We start from the raw sequence: 23,092 nt of genomic DNA, 5'->3' as shown, positions 1-23,092 counted from the left end.
AAAGATGAATATTTATTTTTTAAAAGGGGATAAATTAGGAGAGTAGGGGCACATGGTTGTACTGAGATCATAACCAGGTCCAATGACGTATCAGATATACCAGACTGAGGAAAAGGTAACTGCCCCACCTGAACCCTCTAAAGTAGTGGACACCTAACTGTGATGGCATGGCCTCACAACCTGTCATCTGATGCCTGGGTGTGTGTCACGGACTGACAGGACTGACAAGCAGAGGACTTCCTAACTGCCCCTAGAGCTTCAGCTCGGCTTGGTCCTCTTGCTATTGATGAGGCCTGTTCCACTGCCTGCCCACCACTGGGTTGCTGTCAAGACCTGACTGTTTCCTGCTGTGGGGCCAGTCCGGCCTTCCCCCTGCTGGACTCTGCAGCCTCTCTCTCCATCCCCGACTCCAGCAGCTCCTGCAGCAACTCCACCTGGTCCAGCACTCATCCACATTATTTTATCAGTCCAGACCCCTCTCAGTCCAGGTCTGAGATCCTCCGAACTCTGCTGCAGCCTCTGTACCCTGTGCTCATTCTGTAAGCCACACATATGCATGCTGATATAGAGATATATTTACTGGGAGCTGTATGACAGGACTGTTAATATTAATAATTAAGATGGGTACAAAAATGCCCCCAGTAGAGGCACATGGATTAATCCCAGCACTCAGCAGACAGAGGCCGGTGGGTCTTGGTGAGTTTGAGGCCAGCCTGGTCTACAAAGTGAGTTCCAGGACAGCAAGAGCTACCCAGTGACAGCCCCCCTACTCCTCCACCCCCCCACCAAAAAAGGAAGTGGAGTGGTGGTGGTGGCGGCGGCGGCAGCGGCGGCGGCGGCGGCGGCGGCGGCGGCGGCGGCGGCGGCGGCGGCGGCGGCGGCGCACACCTTTAATCCCAGCACTGGAGAGGCAGAGGCAGGAGGATCTCTGTAAGTTTGAGGCCAGCCTAGTCTACTACAGTCCTTGTTCCAGGGCAGCCAATGCTATACAGAGAAACCTTGTTTCAAAAAACCAACAAAACAAACCTGAAATTGCCTTGGCCAGGTGACTAAAGCAGGTGGGGTTATCTAGCAAACTGCTGCCATTGAGGTCTTTTGAATGTTGCTATCCAGCAAATTCCACTATTGTGGAAAACTACCATCCATTTCTGGCATAACACCTTAATAACATGTGGCTAGAACAGAAAGGAACCTATGTAATGAACTCACTTCAAAAATGTGGGCATTCTGCAGTGATGCAACCAGACTCAGAATCTGCTCACAGGGTCCACAGCGCAGACACCCGACATCTGTCTTCATTCTATGTCTGCGTCCTTTACTTGGATCTCTGCCCAACTTCACACGTAGGCACCCTAATAACTTATATGGTGGTGGTGCTGGGTCTGTAGTTCAGTGGTAAAATACTTACCCAGCAGCTACAAGGTTCTGGACTTGGCATGGGGGTGAGGTGGGGGGAAGGGGGAGGTTATGTCTAAGAATGGGTGATTCAAAGTTGGTTTGCCCTAAACTGATCACAACCATCTCAGCCCCTCTTCAAGGCTGAAGGCAAGGCTGAAGTGGAAACAGAGGCTGTGCCCCCCACCCCCACCCCCCACCCCCACCAAGGAGCAATCATCTCGTGTGAACTAGATCAGAGTTTCTCAGGAGTCACCCAGCATAACTAGGATGGAGACGAGACTATGACTAAGCAGACCACAGTCTGACCAAGACTGTTTCATTATGTGTGTCCTCCCCTGGCCCAGGGCTCATGCCTGCGGCCCCCAAACGGGAGAGTCGCTTCATCTGCTCCATCTGCCCGGTATGATCACACTGAAAATTAGGTTTCTTTCTGACATGACTTTCCATTTCTTAGTGGCCAGATCTAATTTGTTGGGGTCACCCAGAGTTGAAGAATATTTAGAAATCTATGAAAACAGAAAAAATAAAAACAAAACCAAAAAGAAAAAACAAAGAAACAACCTCCTGGCAGAAGGCTGTGTTACCTTGCTTTGAATGGAGAAGAGGGGACAGCCTGGGGCTGGGGATTTAGCTCAGTGGCAGAGCGCTTGCCTAGCAGCGTAAGGCCCTGGGTTCGATCCTCAGCTCCAAAAGAAAAAAAAAAAGCTTAGCTTTCTGACTGCACTTAAAATTATGGTACTGAAATTCTGCCTCATTCTTACTCATTTTTAATTTATTTAGAGATAGGGCTCCCATAGGCCAGCCTGGCCTTGAACTTACTGTGAGGGTGAGGGTGACCTTGAACTTTGATCCTCCTGCCTCCTCCTCCTCCAGTTGCTGAGGTTGAGAAACAGGATCTCCTTTATGCCCTGCTAGGATGGAACTCTGCCTCACACGTGCTAGGCAAGCACAATTCCCAAGGGAGCCACATCCCCGGTCTTGAGTCTTCTTGTAACAGAACCAGAATTACAGTCACCTCCAAAAAGAAGATGTGTGTTTCTGATGTTCACAAGCACTTGAAGTACCATCATGACCCAAAGAAATAAGACAGGGTAGAAAGCCAGGGAACACGGGCCAGAATCCTTCCAAATTCCTACCTGTTAAGTGGTAAGCATCAGGCGTTCTAGGTGCTACCCACTGGGATCTCCAAGAGAAACAGAAGGGAAACAGGAAAGCTTTCCATGGCAATGTGTTCCCATGTTTGGGCTTGACTGAGCTGCGAGGACCGTGAGAGATGGAAAAAGGGAGAGGAGTAGACAGAGGGACCAGCAAAGCCTTCAAATAATGAAATCCCAGACGGAGAAAGAAATGCAAGAAAAAGTGACCAAGATGCTACGGAGGTTCAGAGGAGGGAGGCAGGAGCTTCTGGAAAGCAGATCAAACCCAGTTTGATGGGCTGGAGGCACAGCTCAGTAGGGAAGCATGTGCCACAGAGCAAGAACAAAGCCCCAGGTTCTTCACCAGCACCAAAACCAAAGGAAAAAAAAGAAAACAAACCAAAAACCCACCCCCAGCATCATGAGAGAAGAGGCATCATGGCTGTACAGGGATGAAAAGTCCTTTCAACAAGAGGCTGGGATGCCAGACAGAGAACAGCCAGAGCTAAGGGGTACTGAGGCGGGGTGGGGTGGGGGGACACAGCTTTTTTGAGAAGAGGAAATTCAGTTTGCCTGGGGTATGAGGTACCTGCCATGTCATGGACAAATAGTATACACTAAGGAATTATGGGGAGGGTCAACAGGGGAGGAGTCAGGTCAGGATGCCTTAGGAATTAGCCTGGAGGAATAGATTGGGGAAGTGGAGAGCATTTAGACAACTATAATAGTCTAGCCCAACGGCAGTAGCTGGGCTAATGGAAAACAGCAGAGAGCCAATGGCTGTCATTTAGATAACTACTAGAGTTAGCAGCAAAGTAGATCCTAGGAACGAGGAAGAAAATGGCACCAAAGACGGCTGCAGGGCTGAGGAGGGAGCGAGCATTTGTCTAACTAACCTATTCGAGACCCTGGGTTCACTGTCTGCGTCCTCTGCACTGGAAACATTACAGCCCCTTACAACACGGCCACTTCAGTCACAACTTGGTAAAACTACCTGACGGACAAGAGGCGACAGAACTGGTGGTTCTTGGTCAGCCGGACTGCACAGGACCACATTTTTGGTTGCAGATGATCAAAATTGAAATAGCACATTTAGGGGCAGGGAAACGGTTCAGCAGGCAAAATGCCACAGGAATAGGAGACCTAAGTTCAATCCCCAGAACCCACATTAAAATGAACCAACTACCCCAGATGTGGTAGTGTGCATCTTTAATCTACCAGCCTCCCTACAGACAGGAGAATCAGATGGAAACTCACTGCAAGGTGGAAGGCAAGAGCCACTCCTGAAAGCTGTTCTACACACACACACACACACACACACACACACACACACACACACACACACACACTACACATATACAAAATTCAAATAGCACGTTAAAAATACTCTCAAACAGACACTGTTTTGTGCCTATGATCCCAGCTGTGTAGGAGGGGAGGGCAGAAGGACAGACAACTCAGACTGGCTTGGTCAATGCAGCCAGACCTCATCTCTACTTGCTGCTCTTTCTTTCGTAGACAGGATCTCACATGTCTCATGCTGACTTCGAACTTGTAGCTGTGTAGCTAAGGATGGCATTGAACTTCTGCTCCTTCCGCCTCCGTCCCAGGGCCGGGGTTACAGGACTGTGCCATCACACCTGGTTTGCTGAGACACTTGGGAGCGAAGCCAGGGCTTGGCCCATGGTACACAAACACCTTACCAACTGAGCAGCATTTGTAGGCTGTTTGTTAAACCACATTTTTTAAATTTAATTTTTATCATGTTTTGTGTATGTGTGTGTGTGTGTGTGTGTGTGTGTGTGTGTGTGTGTGTGTGTGTGTGTGTAGGTCAGAGGCCAACTTGTGGGAGTCAATTCTTTCCCATTATGTGGGTCCCAGGAATTGAATTCTGCTTGTCAGGCTTAGAGGCAAGCACCCTTACCTGCTGAGCCATTTGCCAGCCCCTGTTTAGAGGGTGGGAAAACTTGAATCGACACTGAAAGCTCAGAGAGAAATGAAAGTATCTACTAGGGCACATTACAAGTGTAAGAGATTATGTGGCAAAGGTTAGTGATGAAGCTGCAAATAACAGATGCAGTCTTGGCAGCCAGTTCTAGGAAGTAGGTCACCGGTAACTTTCCTCCCTGAATTCTGGGAATTTATTTAATAGGTAAACAACAGAGTAAGCAGTAATTTGATATGCACAATCTGCTTCAAGCTAAGTAGATAAAAGATGGGTGGAACCAGCCAGAGGGCACTGCTGACCCTGACCATGGTGGAGGAGAGAACTGACTCCTGCAACTGTCCTTGGATGATCTCCACACATGTGCTGCAGCACACACACACACACACACACACACACACACACACACACACACACACACACACACACACACAAGAAAGATAGAGGGGGAAAGATAGGGGGCAGGGCTGGGCCACATGCCTAATGCCTGTGAAAACAGAAGGACCCAGGTTAAATCTCCAGCACTTTAAGAAAAAAAATGGGGGAGGGGTTAGGGTCTACAGCACTAAGCACCAGTTAAAATTCAAATTTCAGGCCAAGCACAGTGATGCAAGCCTTTCATCCCGGCACTCAGGCAGGTGAATGAATTTCTATGAGTTCCAGGCCAGCTTAGTGCAAAGCTACATATTGAGACCCCTGTGTTAAAACAACAACAACAACAAAAAACCCCAAAGTTGAATTTCAAAGCCTGGTGTGATGACTCATGCTTGCACTGGGAAGGCTGAGACAGGGGATTGTCATAGACTTCAGCTATTTAAGGCTGTGCAGTGAGTTTGTTTTAAGTAACAGCCTGGGACAGTGTCAGATCTTGTTTGCAAAACAAAAACAAGACAAAAATGTGAATTTCAGATAGATCATCAATAACTTTTTAGGATAATTATATCCCATGGAAAGTTAGAGTAATGTTTACCATTAAAATTAACCCTAGCAAGCCGGGATGTGGTGGCACATGCCTTTAATCCCAGCACTCAGGAAGCAGAGGCAGGTGAATCTCTGTGAGTTCGAGGCCAGCCTGGTCTATAGAGTGAATTCCAGGACAACTAGAGCTGTTTTATATAGAGAAACCCTGTCTCAAAAAAAAAAAAAAAAAAAAAAAAACAGAATAAAAATAAAAATTAAAAAAAAAAAGATTTAGGCTAAAACATATAAATTGAGCATCTTCCATTTTATTTGTAAGTCACACACCTTTTTGCAGGTCAGTTACTCTGTCTGGTAAGTAATTAAGTGGTTGTTAAAAAAGACCTTAGAGATAATCTAACAGAACATTTACTTTATGAACAGAGGGCTGGAGATCAGAGCGTGGGTGAGCCTGCCAGCTGTCACCAGGCCAAATGGGGCCGGATCTAAAAGCACTGTTGCTAGAGACAGTTTCCATGTCTGCTGGTTTGTTTGCTTGAGATAGGATCTTCCACTATAGTCTAAGTAGGCTTTGAACTTCCAGCAATCCTCCTGCCTCAGCGTCTCAAGTGCTGGGATTATAGGCATGTGCTACTGCACTTGACCCGAGTCTACTTTAAAAATGACTTTATTTGGAGATGGAGAGATGTTTCAGCTCTTATGAACACTTGATGCTCTTTCAGAGGACCCAGATTCAATTCCTAGCACCCACATGAGTGCGTTATACAAGGTTCACAAGCGTGTAACTCCAGTTCCAGGGGATCTAAGCCCCTTTTCTGACCTCTGCAGGCAAATTGGCCACACACATAAATTTATTTACTATGAATAACACCCCCCCCCATTTATTTTTGAATCTAGTTTCTGGTGATAATAAAATCCTCTAAGATAGCTATATCAAATTTTTATTGATTTTTCTGTGTGTGTGTGTGTGTGTGTGTGTGTTGTGTTGCTGAGGCACAAACCCACAGTCTCACATGCGCAAACATGCATGCTACACTGAATTCCATTCTCAGAACCAGAGGAACTATTGAGTAAAAGTGCACTGTTAAGTTGACCAGCTACTCAAAACCTATGCCACTTATAAAAAGTTTAGAAGTGGTGGTTTGTTCAGGAGATGAGTACCAAGAGGAGATTCTGGTACTTAAGTTTGCACGGGGAACACTCAGCATCCTTGTAGGTAGGAGATCAACAGTCACCTCATGAAAAAATGAATAGACTCTTCCCAGGTGTGAGATCAACACCAAATCACAGGTTCAGATTATTGCTCTATCTTCTTTAAAGAGTTTTAGTTCTCAGATTTAGGTCTCCACCTCCTCTGTCCTTAAGAAATGTCTTCTGAAATAGTAGGTAAAATCAACATCTTGTTTCATTTTATGTACAAGAGAAGAGGAAGCCAGAGAGGAGAAATTACTTGCCAAGTGAGACACAGTTAGTTTATGGTAGTGTCACAGCCAGAATTCCTATTTCATGGCTCCTGGACAACAGCACTTTCTAGCACTGTCTTCTCCTCATTTCTTTTCTTTGGTCTTACATTCTTTACATCTGACTTTCCAGCCATCAGTAGTTACCCATCTAAAATGAATGAAAAGACGTGTGTAGCTCAGCTGGTATAGTGATTACCTCGAATAGATTAAGTCCTGGGTTTCAACCCCAGCACCTCATAAGCTAGGCATGGTACCATGTACGTCAAATCCCAGCACTTAGGAGGTAGAGTCAGGAAGATCAGAAGTTCAAGGCTACCCTCAGCTACTTTAACAAACTGGAAAACAGCCTGGGCTCTAAGAGATCCTGTTTTAAATACTTCTCATCACACAACTGTGACACTTCATTCTCTTCCCTCAAACAATAGAGTAAAAATTAAGTAACAATAACTTTAATGAAAAATGTGGTGAGATATTGTGTACCCTAATAGAATTTGCCTGAAGATCAGAGGACAGAACAAGCCACTAGATTAAACGTAGAGGCTAGCCAGTGGTGGCACGCACCTTTAATCCCAATACTTGGGAGTCACAAGCTTTTAATCCCAACACTTAAGATCTCATGCCTTGGGGATGGGGATTTATCTCAGTGGTAGAGCGCCTTGGGGTTGGGGATTTATCTCAGTGGTAGAGCGCTTGCCCTGCAAGTGCAAGGCCCTGGGTTCGGTCCTCAGCTCTGATGGGGGGGGGGTAGATCTCATGCTTTTGCTTGGGAAGCTCACACACCTTTAATCCCAACACTAAGAAAGAAGTAAAATGGGAGGCGGAGAAAGGTATATAAGGCATGAGAAGACAGGAACCAAGTCTTTCAGCTAGAGGCTTTTCAGGCTGAGGAGTCCTGGAGGTAAGACGTGGCAGTGGCTTGTTCCTTTGTCTCTCTGATCTTTCAGCTTTTACCTCAATATCTGGCTCAGATATTAAAAGACTGATTTAAGATTTGAGCAACAGAAAAACATAGGATGAGGCATGACTGCCTAGTACTGTAGCCACCTGGTAAGTGGTACATCTTGGACATTCAATAGGACATGAAGCTTCTCAAAATGGAGCTTCACCTGTCACAGAAGCACCTGGTGATTTCTGATTGTGATCCATGAGATCTAGAGACAACAAATCATCTCAAGCCTAATTTTTTGAAGGAAAATCAGGTCAATAAGTTATTTCTCGTGTTTATATCAACCTTCTTTGCCTCTAGGGGAGTATCAAGAGGTAAAGATGAGAATAAACTAAAAATATAGATGTCTCCACATAAAGAGAATATTTGGTGAATTAGAGTTGACGACAGACACATTAGGTAGAAACTTTGGCCTCTGATCATCCACACCCTTTTCTGTTCTTCAAAACTAGTCTTCAGCAGGTAGCTAACTCTATTCAAGCATGAGAAGCAATCTGGAGAAATCTATATACAATACTTCAAAAATAGAAGAATAGAATGAAAAAGATGAACAACCTCATAATCTCAAAATATCTTCAAGAGTCTCAAAGAATTACTTGTAGCTTAGGAACAAAAACCAAACAATCAAAAAAAAAGCAGGGTAGAGGAGTCTTAAAGACAGGGGATTCTAAGAAGGTTTTTGTAAAACAGGAGTGCAAGTTCTTATAGAGTACAGCTTGGCAAACAGGTAAGGAAAAATAAACATTCAGTTACTGAAAGTAAAATGATTGTTTGAGAAAAATCCTAAAATGAGGCTGGGAAGACGGTTCAGTGTAGTTCCTGAGTTTGGATCCCCCAAATCCACACAAAAAGCCAATAGTAGTAGCAACATTATTGGTTACCACCTGGGGGAGCAAACAGGTGGATCCCCCAGAGGTGCTAACCAGCCAGTCTAGCTCAAACTGCAAGCTTCAGATTCAGTGAGAGACCCTGTCTCAAAAAAATATGGTGGAGCGCAAAGAGGAGGTGACCTGATGTTGACCCTGACCTCCATGAGGATACTTGCATACACATCTGCACACATGGATGAACATGTGAGCGTGCAGAGAGAGAGAGAGAGACAGACAGACAGACAGACAAACAGACAGACATATGCCCTCCCTCCGCTATTCTGATCTGTTTGGTTGAGTTTGCAGATTCAGAATTTGTAGGCATAGAGCACTGTGGAACATAATCCTTTAAGTATACAGGCAACAGAGAGATTGTCCTCCCCCTCTCTGTCTCTGTCTCTCTCTTAGAAGGATCTCATGTATCCAGGCTGGCCTCCAACTTGTTAACTTGTTACTTATAGCTCAACATAACCCTGAGCTCCTGATCTTCCTGCCTCCATCTCTCAAATGCTAGGATCACAGGCATGTGCCACCATGTGAGGCAATGGATATTCTCATTTATTTATTTATTTATTTATTTATTTATTTATTTATTTATTTATTTATGGTTTTTCAAAATAGGGTTTTACTGTGTAGCTTTAGGCCTGTCCTGGAACTCACTCTGTAGACCAGGCTGACCTTGAACTTGGAGATTCACCTGCCTCTGCCTCTCTAGTGCTGGGATTAAAGGTGTGCACTACTACTGCTCAGTAGTGCCTTCAGCCTCTCTGGGCCTCTGAGGCTGATCAGAGATGGGGCTAGGACATGAGCAACTTTCAAATAACATAGAAGTAACTTCTGGCCAGGCAGTGGTGGCGCACGCCTTTAATCCCAGCACTAGGAAGGTAGAGGCAGGAGGATCTCTGTGAGTTTGAGGCCAGCCTGGTCTACAGACCAAGTTCTAGGACAGCCAGGGCTGTTACACAGAGAAACCCTGTCTCAGGGAAAAAAAAGAAAGAAAAAGAAAAGAAAGAAAGCAATGCTGAACAAGCCCTGAAAGGCGCACCAGTGAGCAGCATTCCTCTGTGGTGTCTGTTTCAGCTCCTGCTTCCAGGTTCCTGCAACAAAACCTTCCCTCCCAAGATGCTTTTGGTCACATGTTTAATCACAGATAGTACAAACACAGTAGCCTAGGCTGATTTTGAACTTGACATCCTTCCTCTTCAGTTTTTGGAATACTGTTGGGATTATAGGCATGTGACTCATTCTTTTGTGTGTGTTGGGGGGGGGGTGTTGGTAGTGAGGGCCACTAATTTCGACTAAACCTAGAGCTTCACAGATTAAACCTAGAGAGTTAGGCAAGTGTTCTCTCACCAAGCTATATCCTCGACTTCCTTTTTTAGGTTTTATCTTGAGACAGGGTCTCTTACTAAGTTGCCTAAGACGGATTTGAACTCACTATATAGCCCAGGCAGGCCTTGAATTTGTAATTCTCCTGCCTCAGTGTCCTGAATACCTGGGAATACAGGCTTTATCTTCATGCCTGAACTGTCTCTCTTTGTTTTGTTTGTTTGTTTTGAAATAGTATCTCATGAAGCCAAAATTGGCTTCAAAATTGCTAAGTAGCAGAGGCTGACCTTGGACACCTAATCACCTGTTTCCTCCTCCCTAGTTGCGGGAGGTACTTGCTTGTCTCTTCATTTAAAAAAACAAAATAGATACACACAGAGACACACACAGAGACACACACAGACACAGACACAGACACAGACACACACACACACACACACACACACACGTATATACTTTTATTTTATGTGTATGGACATTTGACATGCATGCATGCATGTCTGTGCACTCTATACAGTGCCTAAGAAGGCCAGATAAGAACATTGGCTCTGCTGGGACTGTAGTTACAGATGTGTGTGAGTTGCAATGTGGATCCTTTGGAAAATCAGCCAGTGCTACTAACCACTGAGCCATCTCTCTAGCCCTGATTCTTCATTTCTAAAAAAACAAAATTAATGGACAAATAAGGTATATTTGGCAATAATATAAAAAAATCTAATCAAATTTTTATACTGAGTGCATGTTACTAAAAGTATGAAAAATATAGAAAGCTGTAAAGAAGAAAGTTTTTTTTTTGTTTTTTGTTTTTTGTTTTTTGAGATAGGGTTTCTCTGTGCAGCCCTGACTGTTCTGGAACTCACAGACATCCATCTGCCTCTGCCTCCTGAATGCTGGGATCAAAGGGGTATGTCACCACTGCCCAGCCAGAAAGTATGTATTTTAAAATTCACTATTGTACTTGAACAACTTCCAAGGTTACTAAGTATGCAGAGCAATCTCTGATTATGTTGTCTCAGTTACTGTTCTATTGCTCTGATAGACACCTTGACCACAGCAACTCTTAGGAAAGAAAGCATTCACTGGGGGCTTGCTTAGAGTTGCCGAGGCTCAGTCCAGTATCATCACAGCAGGCAGCACAGCTGCATGCATGGCACTGGACCAGAAGCGGAAAGCTACATCCTGGTCCACAGGCAGAGAGAGACAGACAGACAGACAGACAGACAGACAGGGCCTGGCACTTGGGCTTTTGAAACCTCAAAGCCCACCTCAGTGACACACTTCCTCCAATAAGGCCACACCCCCCTAATCCTTATAATCCTTTCAAATAGTGCCACTCCCCGGTGACTAAGCATTTAAATATATAAACCTGTGGGGGCCATTGTTATCAAGCACCACATGGTTTGTTAATGTCCTACTAAGAGACATTTAGCAACCATTTGCTATTCCTACAGTGCTTCAAGGATTGTCACAATACAATTACAAAGTTACTTCACTGTTGTAATATTTGCAAACTTTCTCTAAATAACCTCTTCCCACCTGCAGTGTTAGCCTGGGGGTGGGGGCTGGGGAGTGGGGGGATGGGGGTGGGGGTGGGGTGGAGGCTGAAACCTGCAAGGGTAGAAGGCTCGCTGCAAAGACTGGTTTCATAGCAAGTTTCATGTCAGCTAGGCCTATACAGTGAGACTCAGAAAAAACAAACCAAGGGCTGGCCAGATGGATCAGTGGGTAGAAGCAGTTGTTGCCAAGCCTTATGACCCGAGTTCAACCCCCAAGACCCATACAGAGAAAGAAGAGAACCAACTCCCAAAAGTTCTCATCTGGCATCCACATAAGCACCATGACATGTGTTTTCTCTCCTAAATAATTATATATATTTTAAAAGTAAGTACAATTAAAAACATCTTAAATTTTTTTTTATATTTATTTGCTTATGTGTTTGTATGCATGTGTGGTGGTCACAAGACAACTTTCTACCACATGGGTTCTGGGAATCGACTCAGGTCCTTACGCTTGGCATCAAGTGCCTTTCCCCATAGGGCTGTCTTGCCAGTTCCATACTTCCATCAGTTTGAAGGGATTTAGAATCACTACGGAAACAGATTCCTCCTCTATCTGTGAGAGATGATCTAGGTTAGGGTAACTGAGTTGAGAAGAACTATCTGAAATTTGGGTGACACCATTCCACGGGCTAGAATCCCAGTCTGAAAGGGGGCATTGGGGCATGCTGGGCGTAAGGACTTACCACCCTCCGCTTCCTGTCTGCAGGAGCGATACAACCCACTAATTCCTGCTCCGACTGCCTTCCCTGACCTCGCAGACTGCATGCCCTTAGAAATGTAAGTCAAAAACTAAAAGCAAACCTAAAACAAACCAACTCCTTCGCCGCTTAGGTTGCCTCTGGCAGGTATTTAGTCCCAGTAAGGAGAAAAGGAACACACCAGACTAAACCAGAGTGTTAGATGCAAACCCACGCTTTCTCAAGGCGGTCCCTCCCTGGTCCAACTTACTTTGTACTGATTCCTCTAATCATGTCTCTTCATTTCTCAGAATAACCTAGGTCTAAAGAAATATGAAAGCAGCTTGCGTGTTCCCATGGTGCCTCCCTGTCAGGAGGTCCACTCTCTTCCCTGATTTCTTTTCTAGGAAACATTGTAGTCCTTTGCTTCCTTTTGGCAGCCAGGAGCCCCTGCCCAGTTTTACCAGTGTTGAAACTGTGCCTTTGAACCTCAGCCCAGGCCCTCTGTGCATTCGGAGAAAAGGACTTCAGGTTTTATTTTAATCTTGCACAATAAGAGGGGGTGAGTACATTCTCTTTTGGTTTCCTACTGAAGGAGGAAGGTTCTGGAATAGGAGGAGCAGGGGTTGAGGGATTTAACAAACAGTCCAGTGGTGCTAGCTCTGCCTCCTGGCTTTTCTTTTCACTATATGATCTGTATGGATTTATTGGAAAACACTTCCAGGAAATGCTGGAAAGCCAGGCTAATTCACGCTCCTCAATGGACAGTAATTCTGTTTCCTTGTTCAGCTAAATTATTAAAGCCATAGGCTTTTTAATGCCACACTGCTGTTAAGATAAGCACTGAGAAAGAGGAAGATGTTTTGATGTGCTGGGCCCCTTAGAATGATGTAGGCTAGTCAATAGGATGGGAAAATAAACAGATTCAGAAAGATGCTTGCAGGGCTGAGGGTATGACTCTGGAAGAGCACCTGCCCAGCATGCGTGAGGCCCCGGGTCCCATCCCAGCACCACAAAACAAGCAAAGGGGCAGAAAACAGGTGAGAAGCACCATGCTCTCCTTTAGAACCTTCTACAAGGTTAAAAACAACTGGTAAGTTAAGGATTCACATTTTCATTGAAGAAAACGATGATGCGTTAGGGTTCAGTTGGCTCACATGTGTTCAGTGAAGGGCTGACCAATGTAGGCACAATAACTGTCGTCATCAACACCTATTTTCGTATCCTATACTTTGTTTTTCTTTTTCTTCAAAATGTAGCCTGATGCTTTTCTTATTCTGGACATTTAATAACATCTATGGAACTGCTTTTTCTTTCTCTATGTGTTTGTTTGTTTGTTTGAGACAGAGCCTTACTATGTAGTTCTGAAACTCGCTATGAAGAATAGGCTGGCCTCGAACTCATAGAGATATGTCTACCTCCACTTCTGTCCCATAAGTGCTGAGATTTAAAGGTATGCATTACCATGCCTGGCTCTCTTTCTGTTTTTGACACAGAGTCTCCCTATGTAGCCCAGGCTAGCATTGAGCCATAGTATAAACTAGGAACTTAAACTCTTCTTGCCTCTACCTCCTAAGTGCTGGAATTATAGGTGTGTACAATTGTGCCCATCTTGAAATATGTATTTTAATAGTATATGACTCATTCAATTAGCAAAACCTATCTTTAAAGGAACTAGGTAAGTAATCATTTAGTTCTCTAATGACTGAGATTATGCCTTATGTCCTCTGTTGCTATGATAAAACATGACCAAAAGCATGTTACAGGAAGAAAGGGTTTATTTAGCTCACAGGTCACAGTCCAGCATTGAGGAAAGCCAAGAAACTCAAAACAGTACCCTGGAGGAGGAGCCGAAGCAGAGGCCATGGGAGTACTGCTTACTGGCTCGCTATGGCTTGCTCAGCCTGCTTTCTTATAGCACCCAGGACCACCAGCCCTGGTACCACCCATGGTCTCACATCAATCACTAATTAAGCTCCACAGGCCAGTCTGATGGAGGCAATTCCTCAACTGGGGTTCCTCTTTCCAAATGACTCTAATTTGTGCCATATTAACAAAACCTGGCCAGCATACTCTTCCCTTGAAAACAGTCTTGCCCACAAAGGGTTTATCTGGGTGTGTCCTTCTGGCTAAACGTATCCCTGAAATCAAGCACTGAAGCTCAGAGCCACAAGAATGAACAGCTGACCACACACAAGCACCCTAAACCTAGGATGGTCTTTCAAACACACTAACAAAGCGGTGACCTACTTCTAGAAAGTCAGGATCTATTTTATCTCCCGCTCTGTCTTTGAAGCCCTACCTAGCATTGCCATTTCTTTCTTCCTTCCTTTTTTTTTTTTTTTTTTTTTTTTTTTTTGGTTTTTCGAGAATTGCCATTTCTTAAATTTCTTAAAACTCCAAACTCTCACTTTCGCTGAGCTCTCGTTTCTCGGTGTGCGACAAAACAAAGCTGATGAAAGCTGTCTCAGAGTTGGCCTGCAAACGAAGTGATGTGGCCTTCGCAAGTATGGAGCCAGGAGTATGGACTCCGTACTCTGCGCCTACAGAGTAGCCTGGAAATATACGGGTTCAAGTGTGTTCTCTGCAGCCGGATGGCCTTGGTGCAAATGCCAGTTCTTCAGCCTGGCGGCTGAGTGACCGTGAGCAAGTGCCTCAGCCTGACCCTCTCAAATTTTTATCTGTAAAATGGAAAATAATTGGGTCACCTTCAGGATTAAGCAAGATCATGTACTGAGTATATTTCTTGGCTCCATAGTAAGGGCTTTGTGTCTGCTTATTATCATCACAGCTTACAGGCCCTCTCTGAAGGAAGCTTCTCTCTTCCCCCTTTCATTTTTCTATGTGCTAGATCTAGAGTCGGATGGAATGAGAAGCTAAGAGGCTTGCACCTGTCTACGGACTAAACTGCACTTTCTCTCAACTCATACTGAGTTCAAGCACTCTCCCCCAGAGTGACTGTATTTGGACATGGCTCTTAGGTAAATAAGGTAAAGTGAGGTCACAAGGGTGAAGTCCTAGTCTTACAGAACTGGAGAGCCCACGTGCCTGCTCCACGTGTGAAGGCACAGTGTGAAGGTGGCCATCTGTAAAGGAGACCTTCACCAGAAACCAGCCCCCTTTACTGGGGGAAATAAGTTTCTGTTGTTTAAGCCATCTGTCTGTGGTGTTTTGTTAGGGCAGCCCAGGCAGAGTAAAACAGATTTTGATATCCTAAAATAATAACTAAAAATGTGGAAGTGGCTTTGGAGCGCTGGACAAGATAACAGGTAGCAGCTGGATGATCTTCGCTAGTGTGCTAGTTAGTTGTTTTCTTGTCAACTAGGGTCATCTGGGAAGAGAACCCCAATGGAGAAAATGCCGCCATCAGAGGCCTGTGGGCATATCGGTGGGGCATTTTCTTAATGATTGAATGTGGGAGGGTCCAGCGACTGTGGGTGGTACCACCCGTGGGCAGGTACTACTCCTAATTTAAAATGAACCCTTTTCTCCTTAAGTTGCTTGTGTGTGCGTGTATGTGTGTGTGTGTGTGTGTGTGTGTGTGTTTAATCACAGCAATAGAAAGCAAATTAGGGCAGCTAGAAAAAAAACATAGTTTTTTTTGTTTTGTTTTGTTTCTCTGTGTAGCTTTGCGCCTTTCTTGGAACTCGCTCTGTAGCCCTGGTGGGCCTCGAACTCACAGAAATCCACCTGGCTGGGATTGAAGGCATGCGCCACCACCGCCCAGCTAAAAAAAAGTAGATTATTTTGAAAGGATGGGCAATAGAAATATGGACGTAAAGGGCTGTTCTGGGGCTGGGGAGAGAGACAGTGGATACAGTGCTTGCCATGTAGGAGTGGGGACTAGAGTTCAGGGCCTAGAACCCACATACATGCCCGCTGGGTGTGGCGGTTTGTCCTAATTCTAGCGCATGATGTCAACCTCAGGCCTCTATATACATATGTACACAGATGAACATGCACATATATGTGTGCCCCAACACATGAGAACACACATCCATTCACACTATAACACATAAGCATGCAAAATAAAAATGCGCCAATTTTCCAAAAGAGCTATTCTAGCCTGGTGATCTGAGATTGATCCCTGGGAGCCACGTGGTAGATGGAGAGAACTGACTTCTGCAATGTGTCTTCTGATCTCCACATGAGTATCATGGCATGCATGTCACACACACACACATACACACAATAGCATGAATGTATATCATACATGTGTACATACCATACATAAATGAATGTAATTAAAAAGTTAAAGAACAGACCAATAAAAACCTTATTCACAACACTAACAAAAACTAAGATTCCTCTACAGAAACAGCAAGAATGCTTTCACTCCTGGATGGAGAGAGCTGCGGGGCTGGGGAGGAGCCGAGGAGGCAGCATTTGCTGAGCAGCACAAGGCTCAGGTTTGGTCTCCAGCACAGGAAAAAAGCTTTCGAAGCAACTAAATAAAGTTGCAAGTCATATTCTTTGACCTACCAGTTGATTATTGGGTAATCTTCTAATGGTTTAAAGATTTACTAATACATCTCAAAACTGCAAATCATTAGAAAAATCTAAATAGCAGGAAAATATTAAATAAATTATGGTAGATCTTGCTAGGCTGGCTTTAAACTCATGATTCTCCTTGTTCAGCTGGTATTATATAGGAGTGTACCACCATGCCCAGTTAATTATGTTTTTTTTTTTTTTTTTCAAGATGGGGTTTCTCTGTGTAGCCTTGGCTGTCCTGCAATTCGCTCTGTAGTCTAGGCTAGCCTTGAACTCAGCGATCTTTCTGCCTCTGCCTCAAGAGTGCTGGGATTAAAGGCATGTGCCGCCTCACCTGGCCTAATTATGGTACCTTTATGGTAAAATTTTCACAACCACTGAAGAGTTTTTGATGCTGCTGCTGAGCTATCCTGGACTCATTTTGTTTCTGGATAACTTTGGGTGGGAGAGACCCTCCTATTGAAACTATCTAAAACAGTCCCAGCAGACCAAACATTCATTTGTCATCTATTTCGTTCCTGTGTCCAGAGTGGTCACACCCTTTCCTCAGCCAATAATACTCATGTTCTAATCTTCTACGATCAAGAAACAAGCTGCCCCCACCCTAACCCCAAACAAATTGAGATCAAGTTTGTTGAGATGATGTAGAAAAGAAAGATAAACAAGTGATAAAGATGATGGGTCCCTTCCTGGTGTAGGGACTGGAGAGCTCTTTACTTGGCAGGTCTTCCTGCTCCTTGGCGAAGTGTATATCTAGAATCTTTACAAGAGGGAGCACTTCTTAGACAAGTGAGTCACGTCTTCCTCCTTTGTATGTTCCAAAATATGAAGTCAGCTATGTTTGTAAAGTCATCCATTCACCTTTGACACCGGTTGGTGCTCCCTGCCAACGCTAAACAGGGTGAGCTCCTGGCCAGTGAGCATTGGGAAAAAGTGAGATAGAGACTCTAGAAGAGATACAATTCCTTCATCTACCACTTCTGTTCTCTACAAATGGCATAGCAGGGCCAGTGAGACCCCTGGCTCAGAGGGTGATGACACTTGCCACCAAACCTGATGATATCTGAGTTCCATCCTTAGAACCCACATGATGGAAGGAGAGATCCAATTCCCACAAATTGTCCTCTGATGCACTTGCGTGTGTGCGTGTGCACACACACTCTAAATAAATGTAATTAAAAACCAGCAGAGCAAATATTAAACACATGTATGTTTATGTGTGTACATATTATATATAAACAGTTTAAATTTTTAAAAATTCATATTTATCTTTGTGTATGTTTTGTGTCACAGGATGACGTACAGGAATCAGTTCCCTATTTCTACCACATGGGTCTTGGGGATTAAACTCAGGTTGCCCAGTTTGATAGCAGGTGCCTTTATTCCCTGATGCACTTAAACATTTTTTTTTTTTTTTTTTTTTTTTTTTTGAAATAGGGTCTTATTCTGTCATTCTGTTGGTCTAGGCTGGCCTTGAACTCATGGCACTATTCCTATCTCAGCCTTCCTAGAGGCAAAATATTTTAAGAAACATTTGAAAAAGTTAGGAACTGGGTACAGCAGCACACACCATTAATTCCTGCACTAGGGAGGCAGAGGCAGGCGGATTTCTGTAAGTTCAAAGCCAGCCTGGTGTACACAATGAGTTCTAAGATAGCCAGGGCTACCTAGTAAGACCTTACCTCAAAAATAAATAAATAAAACCCAAGCATAAACCCCAGTATGTGAACACACTGATGAGAGATCTTTTAAGCGTGAAATTCATGAAACCAATTGGTACAGTGCAAGGTTTTTTTTTTTGTTTGTTTGTTTGTTTTTGTTTTTTTAATTTTATGTGCATTGGTGTTTTGCTATAGGTGTCAGGTCCTCTGGAACTGGAATTACAGATAGTTATGAGCTACCATGTGGGTGCTGGGAATTGAACCACTGAGCCATCTCTCCAACCCCAGTGCAAGTTTTTTTTGTTGTTGTTGTTGTTGTTTGTTTGTTTTTGATTTTAGAGACAGGGTTTCTCTGTGTAGCTTTGTGTCTTTCCTGGAATTCACTTTGTAGCCCAGGCTGGCCTTGAACTCACAGAGATCCTCTGCCTCCAGAGTGTTGGGATTAAAGTCGTGTGCCACCATCACCTGGCGACTTCGTTTTTTTTTTTTAGAAGTATAACTACTTATTTGTAACAAAGGAGTTTGTGTACAGTGTTGAAAATCTACAACTTCTTGTTAAATTCACATTTGCACTTCACCTTTAAAAACAAACATTAATAATCATTATTTTATACAGATATAGATATGTAAATACAACATCGAGTTCAGTGGTCCTTCAGCATTTTCCACTTAAATTTTTTTTTTTTTTTTTTTTTGGAACGTAAAAACAGGTTATAATTCTAAAGTCCCGAGTTATTTGAAATTGGAAAATATTTTCTCTGTAGAAAGTAGTAAAAATGGTAGCATTTCCCAATAAGCCCTTTTAAGCCAAATAATTATAAATATACATATTTATTATACATATAAATATTGATTAGGTTCTGGGATACAGAAGAAATCTATCTTCATCTGTTCATAGAGCTATGTTTTACTTAAGTTGTGGAAGTGAGATTCCTGTTCATCTTCCCCTTCACTGTTTGATTTACAGCAGACATTTTTCTATAGGCTAAACTATAATCTAAAAAGCTTAGCCTCCCCTCCTGAAAATACAGCCAGCATATCCTTTCATCAGCTTGATACTAATTTGATAATAATACAAATTCTTATTCTAATAGTGAAATGTTTCACTAAAGCTTGCCCAGTTACTGGGCAAACCCAAAACTTATTATAAGCCACAGTCATCCTAGGGTCCTCCCTACTAGGTAGCCTCCCTGGCTCTGTGGGTTGCAGTCTGGTTATCCTTTGCTTTATATCTAGTATTCACTTATGTTCTTAAGTATATACCATGTTTGTCCTGAGTCTGGGTTATCTCACTCAGGATGATATTTTCTAGTTCCATCCATTTGACCTGGCAACTTCTTAACAATATTAAAAAAAGAAAATGAGTAATTATGTTTATGTTGTTGGAAAACAAGATGGTCAGGATAGGATAAAAAAATTCAGTTGTAAAAATGAAGGATTTTTAAGTAAAAACCCTGAAATACTTTTTATTGTAATCATCAGTATAAATTCCTGATTCTTCCATCTCTTTAAAAGATAGATGTCGTCAGGTGGTGGTGGCGGCGGTGGTGCACGCCTTTAATCCCAGCACTCGGGAGGCAGAGGCAGGCGGATCTCTGTGAGTTCGAGGCCAGCCTGGTCTCCAAAGCGAGTTCCAGGAAAGGCACAAAGCTACACAGAGAAACCCTGTCTCGAAAAACCAAAACAAACAAACAAACAAACGAAGATAGATGTCCTAGTTCTTCTGCCCATTCCCGAGGTCAGGTAACAATGAGAAATATTGACACCCTAACACTGTGCAGCTAAGAGTCTCTACACGTTTCCCCTGCAAAGAACAACCAAGCCTTGGAGAAACTGCTGCTTCCAGGCCTGGGACAGAAAACTTATGAGGAGGTACAGGAGGCTGGAGATGGAGTTGGGCTGGTAAAGGACTCAGCATGTGCAAACTCCTGGGTTTGATCCAAACAGCACATAACTATCACCCCAGCTTCGTTGTGACCCTGTCTGAAAAACCAACCAAAACCAATCAACAGCAAAAGTAAAGCAGACCTCTGAAATGAGGATTTACACTCACGTTAGGTCTGTGTCTCTTCAGTGTACCAATACATATTTATTGCCAACTGACTTCTCCATTATGAAAGGACAAATTACCTGTTGTCGATAATCGTTACATTTGGAGGTGGAATCCCCAAAACATCACAGCTCTGCAAAAGTTCTTTCTTTCGAATCTCTCCTTGATTGTAGTAATTTCCTGAGGAAACAGATACAGTGGTACTTTAACAGTAGAGGCCTATTGGCTCACTCATTCTTAATGTATCTTGTTCCCTAGGTGATTTAAACTGTCTGAAAAAGCCATGACCATGATAGGAAGTTGAAGAAAATAGAACATTTAATGTGAAGGTAGTCCTGGTCGCAGATGACTAGCAGAATACATGGTAGCACCACCATTTGCAATGCTGATGTATCTATTTATGTATGCATGATCAGGGAAGTTAAACAAACCATACACGCAACTGTTTTCAGCTCTCTGACTTGTAGCATGCGGATCATGACTAAGTAAGTCACCAGATTTCTTGGAAGGTTACTTAGAATACATTAAAGCACTCAATTAAGCAGGGTTTGCTTTCTCTTCCCTTTACCAGCTTTGTTTGAGACAGGACATTGATGTGTAGTCCTGGCTGGCCTAAAATTTATTATGATCAATTTTTTTTTTTAAAAATTGTATTTTGAAGAGAAAAGGTCCAAGTTTCTACCATCATAGAATGAGGGGATACAGTCCTGTCAACACAGGTATACCCAGAATAACTGAACTACAATCGAATACTTAAGACAATAAGGATTCAATAAAGACTTTCATATATACTATTGGAGGACTAATGGAAATAGTGAAGTGATTGACAGGTCAAATACAGCAAGAATGATTATTCATTCTCAGACTTCCAGCACTTGGGAAGCTGAGGACTATATAACGAGTATCAGGTCAGCCTTAGCTAAAAAGAAAAGAAAGTAAAAGAAAGAAAATAACTAGAATTTAAAAAATAAGCAAGACTTAATTAGAAATTTTCCAAAGAAATAATAAATGTCCAACAAGCACGTGAAAAGACACTTATCGCCACTAGTTATCAGGAAAATATCAATAGAGTATCACTTAATACCAATTAGGATGGGTTATTTTCCAAAATGTAAAATTGTAAGTGTTGATGAGGATGAAGTAAAAGCTGGGACTCTAGTGCATTGCTGGAGGGAACACAGAACGGGACAACTGCCATAGAAAAGTGTCTTAGTTAGGGTTTCTATTGCTGCACCGAGACACCATGACCAAAAAGCAACTTGGGGAGGAAAGGGTTTATTTTGCTCACACTTCCACATCACTGTTCATCATGGAAGGAAGTCAGGACAGGAACTCAAACAGGGTAGGAATGTGGAGGCAGGAGCTGATGCAGAAGGAAGATATGGAGGGATGCTGTTTACTGGCTTGCTTCTCATGGCTTGCTCAGTCTGGTTTTTTTGTTTGTTTGTTTTTTATAGAATCCAGAACCACTAGCCCAGGGATGGCACCACCCACAGTCATCTGGGCCCTGCCCTATTAATCACTAATTAAGAAAGTGCCTTACAGCTGGATCTTATGGAGGCATTTCCTCAATTTTGGCTCCTTCCTCTCTGATTCCTGTAGCTTGTGTCAAGTTGACATAAAACCAGCCAGTACAAAAAGTGTGTCAATTATTCAGAAATTTATTTAGTTACTTTTTTTGTTTATGAGACATGGTCTCATTATGTAGTCCCGACTGGCCTAGAACTTGCTATGAAGATCAAGCTGGGTCCACCTGCTTCTGTTGGGACTAAAGTCATGAACCACCATGCCTAGCCTTTTCAGAAATTTAAACACTGTATCACAATGTGACTCAACAGTTACATTCACAAGAACATACTTTAAAGAATTAGAAACAGTTATGCCAATAGATACTTGTACATCAATGTTGTTCACAACAGCCAGAATGTAAAAATCTAAGTGAGCAGCATCAACAGAGGAATTAATAAAAAAAAAAAAAAAGATACCTACACAGAACAAAAACATTACTCAGCCATGGAAACAAATGAAGTGGAGCTGGGATACAGCTCAGTGGTTGAGTACCTGCCTAGCATGTGTGAGGGCCTGGGTTCAATCCCCAGTACTGTAACTCCTGCCTCCCCCAGCAAATAGGAATAAAGCAGACGGGCATGGTGGCCTAGGCCATAATTCTAGTATTCTGGGAGCTAAGACAGGGGGATTGTGAATTTGAGGCTCCTCAGCCACATACTGCATTTGGGGCCACCCTGGGCTACATGGTGAGATCCTGATACAAACATAACAATGTTCTGAATCATGCTACAATATTGATGAGCTTTAAAAAATATTAAGGTAATATAAGCTGTGTATAAAATAATAATGACTGCATGATTCTATTTATGTAAGGCACCTAAGCAGGCAAACCCATGGCAAACCCACGGAAAGCGAAGTAGAATTGTAGTCACAGAGGCTAGAGGAAGGAAGGAAGGAAGGGGGAGTTATTGCTCAATGGGTTACAGAGTTTCTCTTTGGAATGATGAAACAGAGGTGATAGTTACAAAACCTTGTGAAGGTACTTGCTACTGCTGAATCCGACATTTAAGAATGTTCAAAATAGTGAGTTTTATGTCATATTTATGACACAAATGCAGAAACAGTGACAACAGAAACC

The 23,092-nt window shown here is 43.3% G+C and overlaps 1 protein-coding gene across 15 annotated transcripts in view; it reads right to left on the bottom strand.

Moving 5' to 3' along the window:
• Pigl (phosphatidylinositol glycan anchor biosynthesis class L) overlaps positions 1-23,092 on the bottom strand; it is a 61,805-nt gene that overhangs the window by 26,459 nt on the left and 12,254 nt on the right. For 9 of the 15 annotated variants that reach the window (XR_006075426.2, XM_006973557.4, XM_076542589.1 and 6 more), the window contains exon 2: positions 20,526-20,625. The exons of the other annotated variants lie outside the window; for them this stretch is intronic. Coding sequence is in view for 8 of the 9 variants with exons in the window: in XM_006973557.4 (XP_006973619.2) it covers positions 20,526-20,625 (100 nt within the window). In the remaining variant the exon portion in view is untranslated. The remainder of the gene's footprint in view (positions 1-20,525; positions 20,626-23,092) is intronic. 15 annotated transcript variants of the gene reach the window in all.

The sequence above is a fragment of the Peromyscus maniculatus genome, chromosome 8 (assembly GCF_049852395.1).
Source record: "Peromyscus maniculatus bairdii isolate BWxNUB_F1_BW_parent chromosome 8, HU_Pman_BW_mat_3.1, whole genome shotgun sequence".
Classification (NCBI taxonomy): Eukaryota; Metazoa; Chordata; class Mammalia; order Rodentia; family Cricetidae; genus Peromyscus; species Peromyscus maniculatus.
This window is presented reverse-complemented; position numbering and strand designations above follow the sequence as displayed.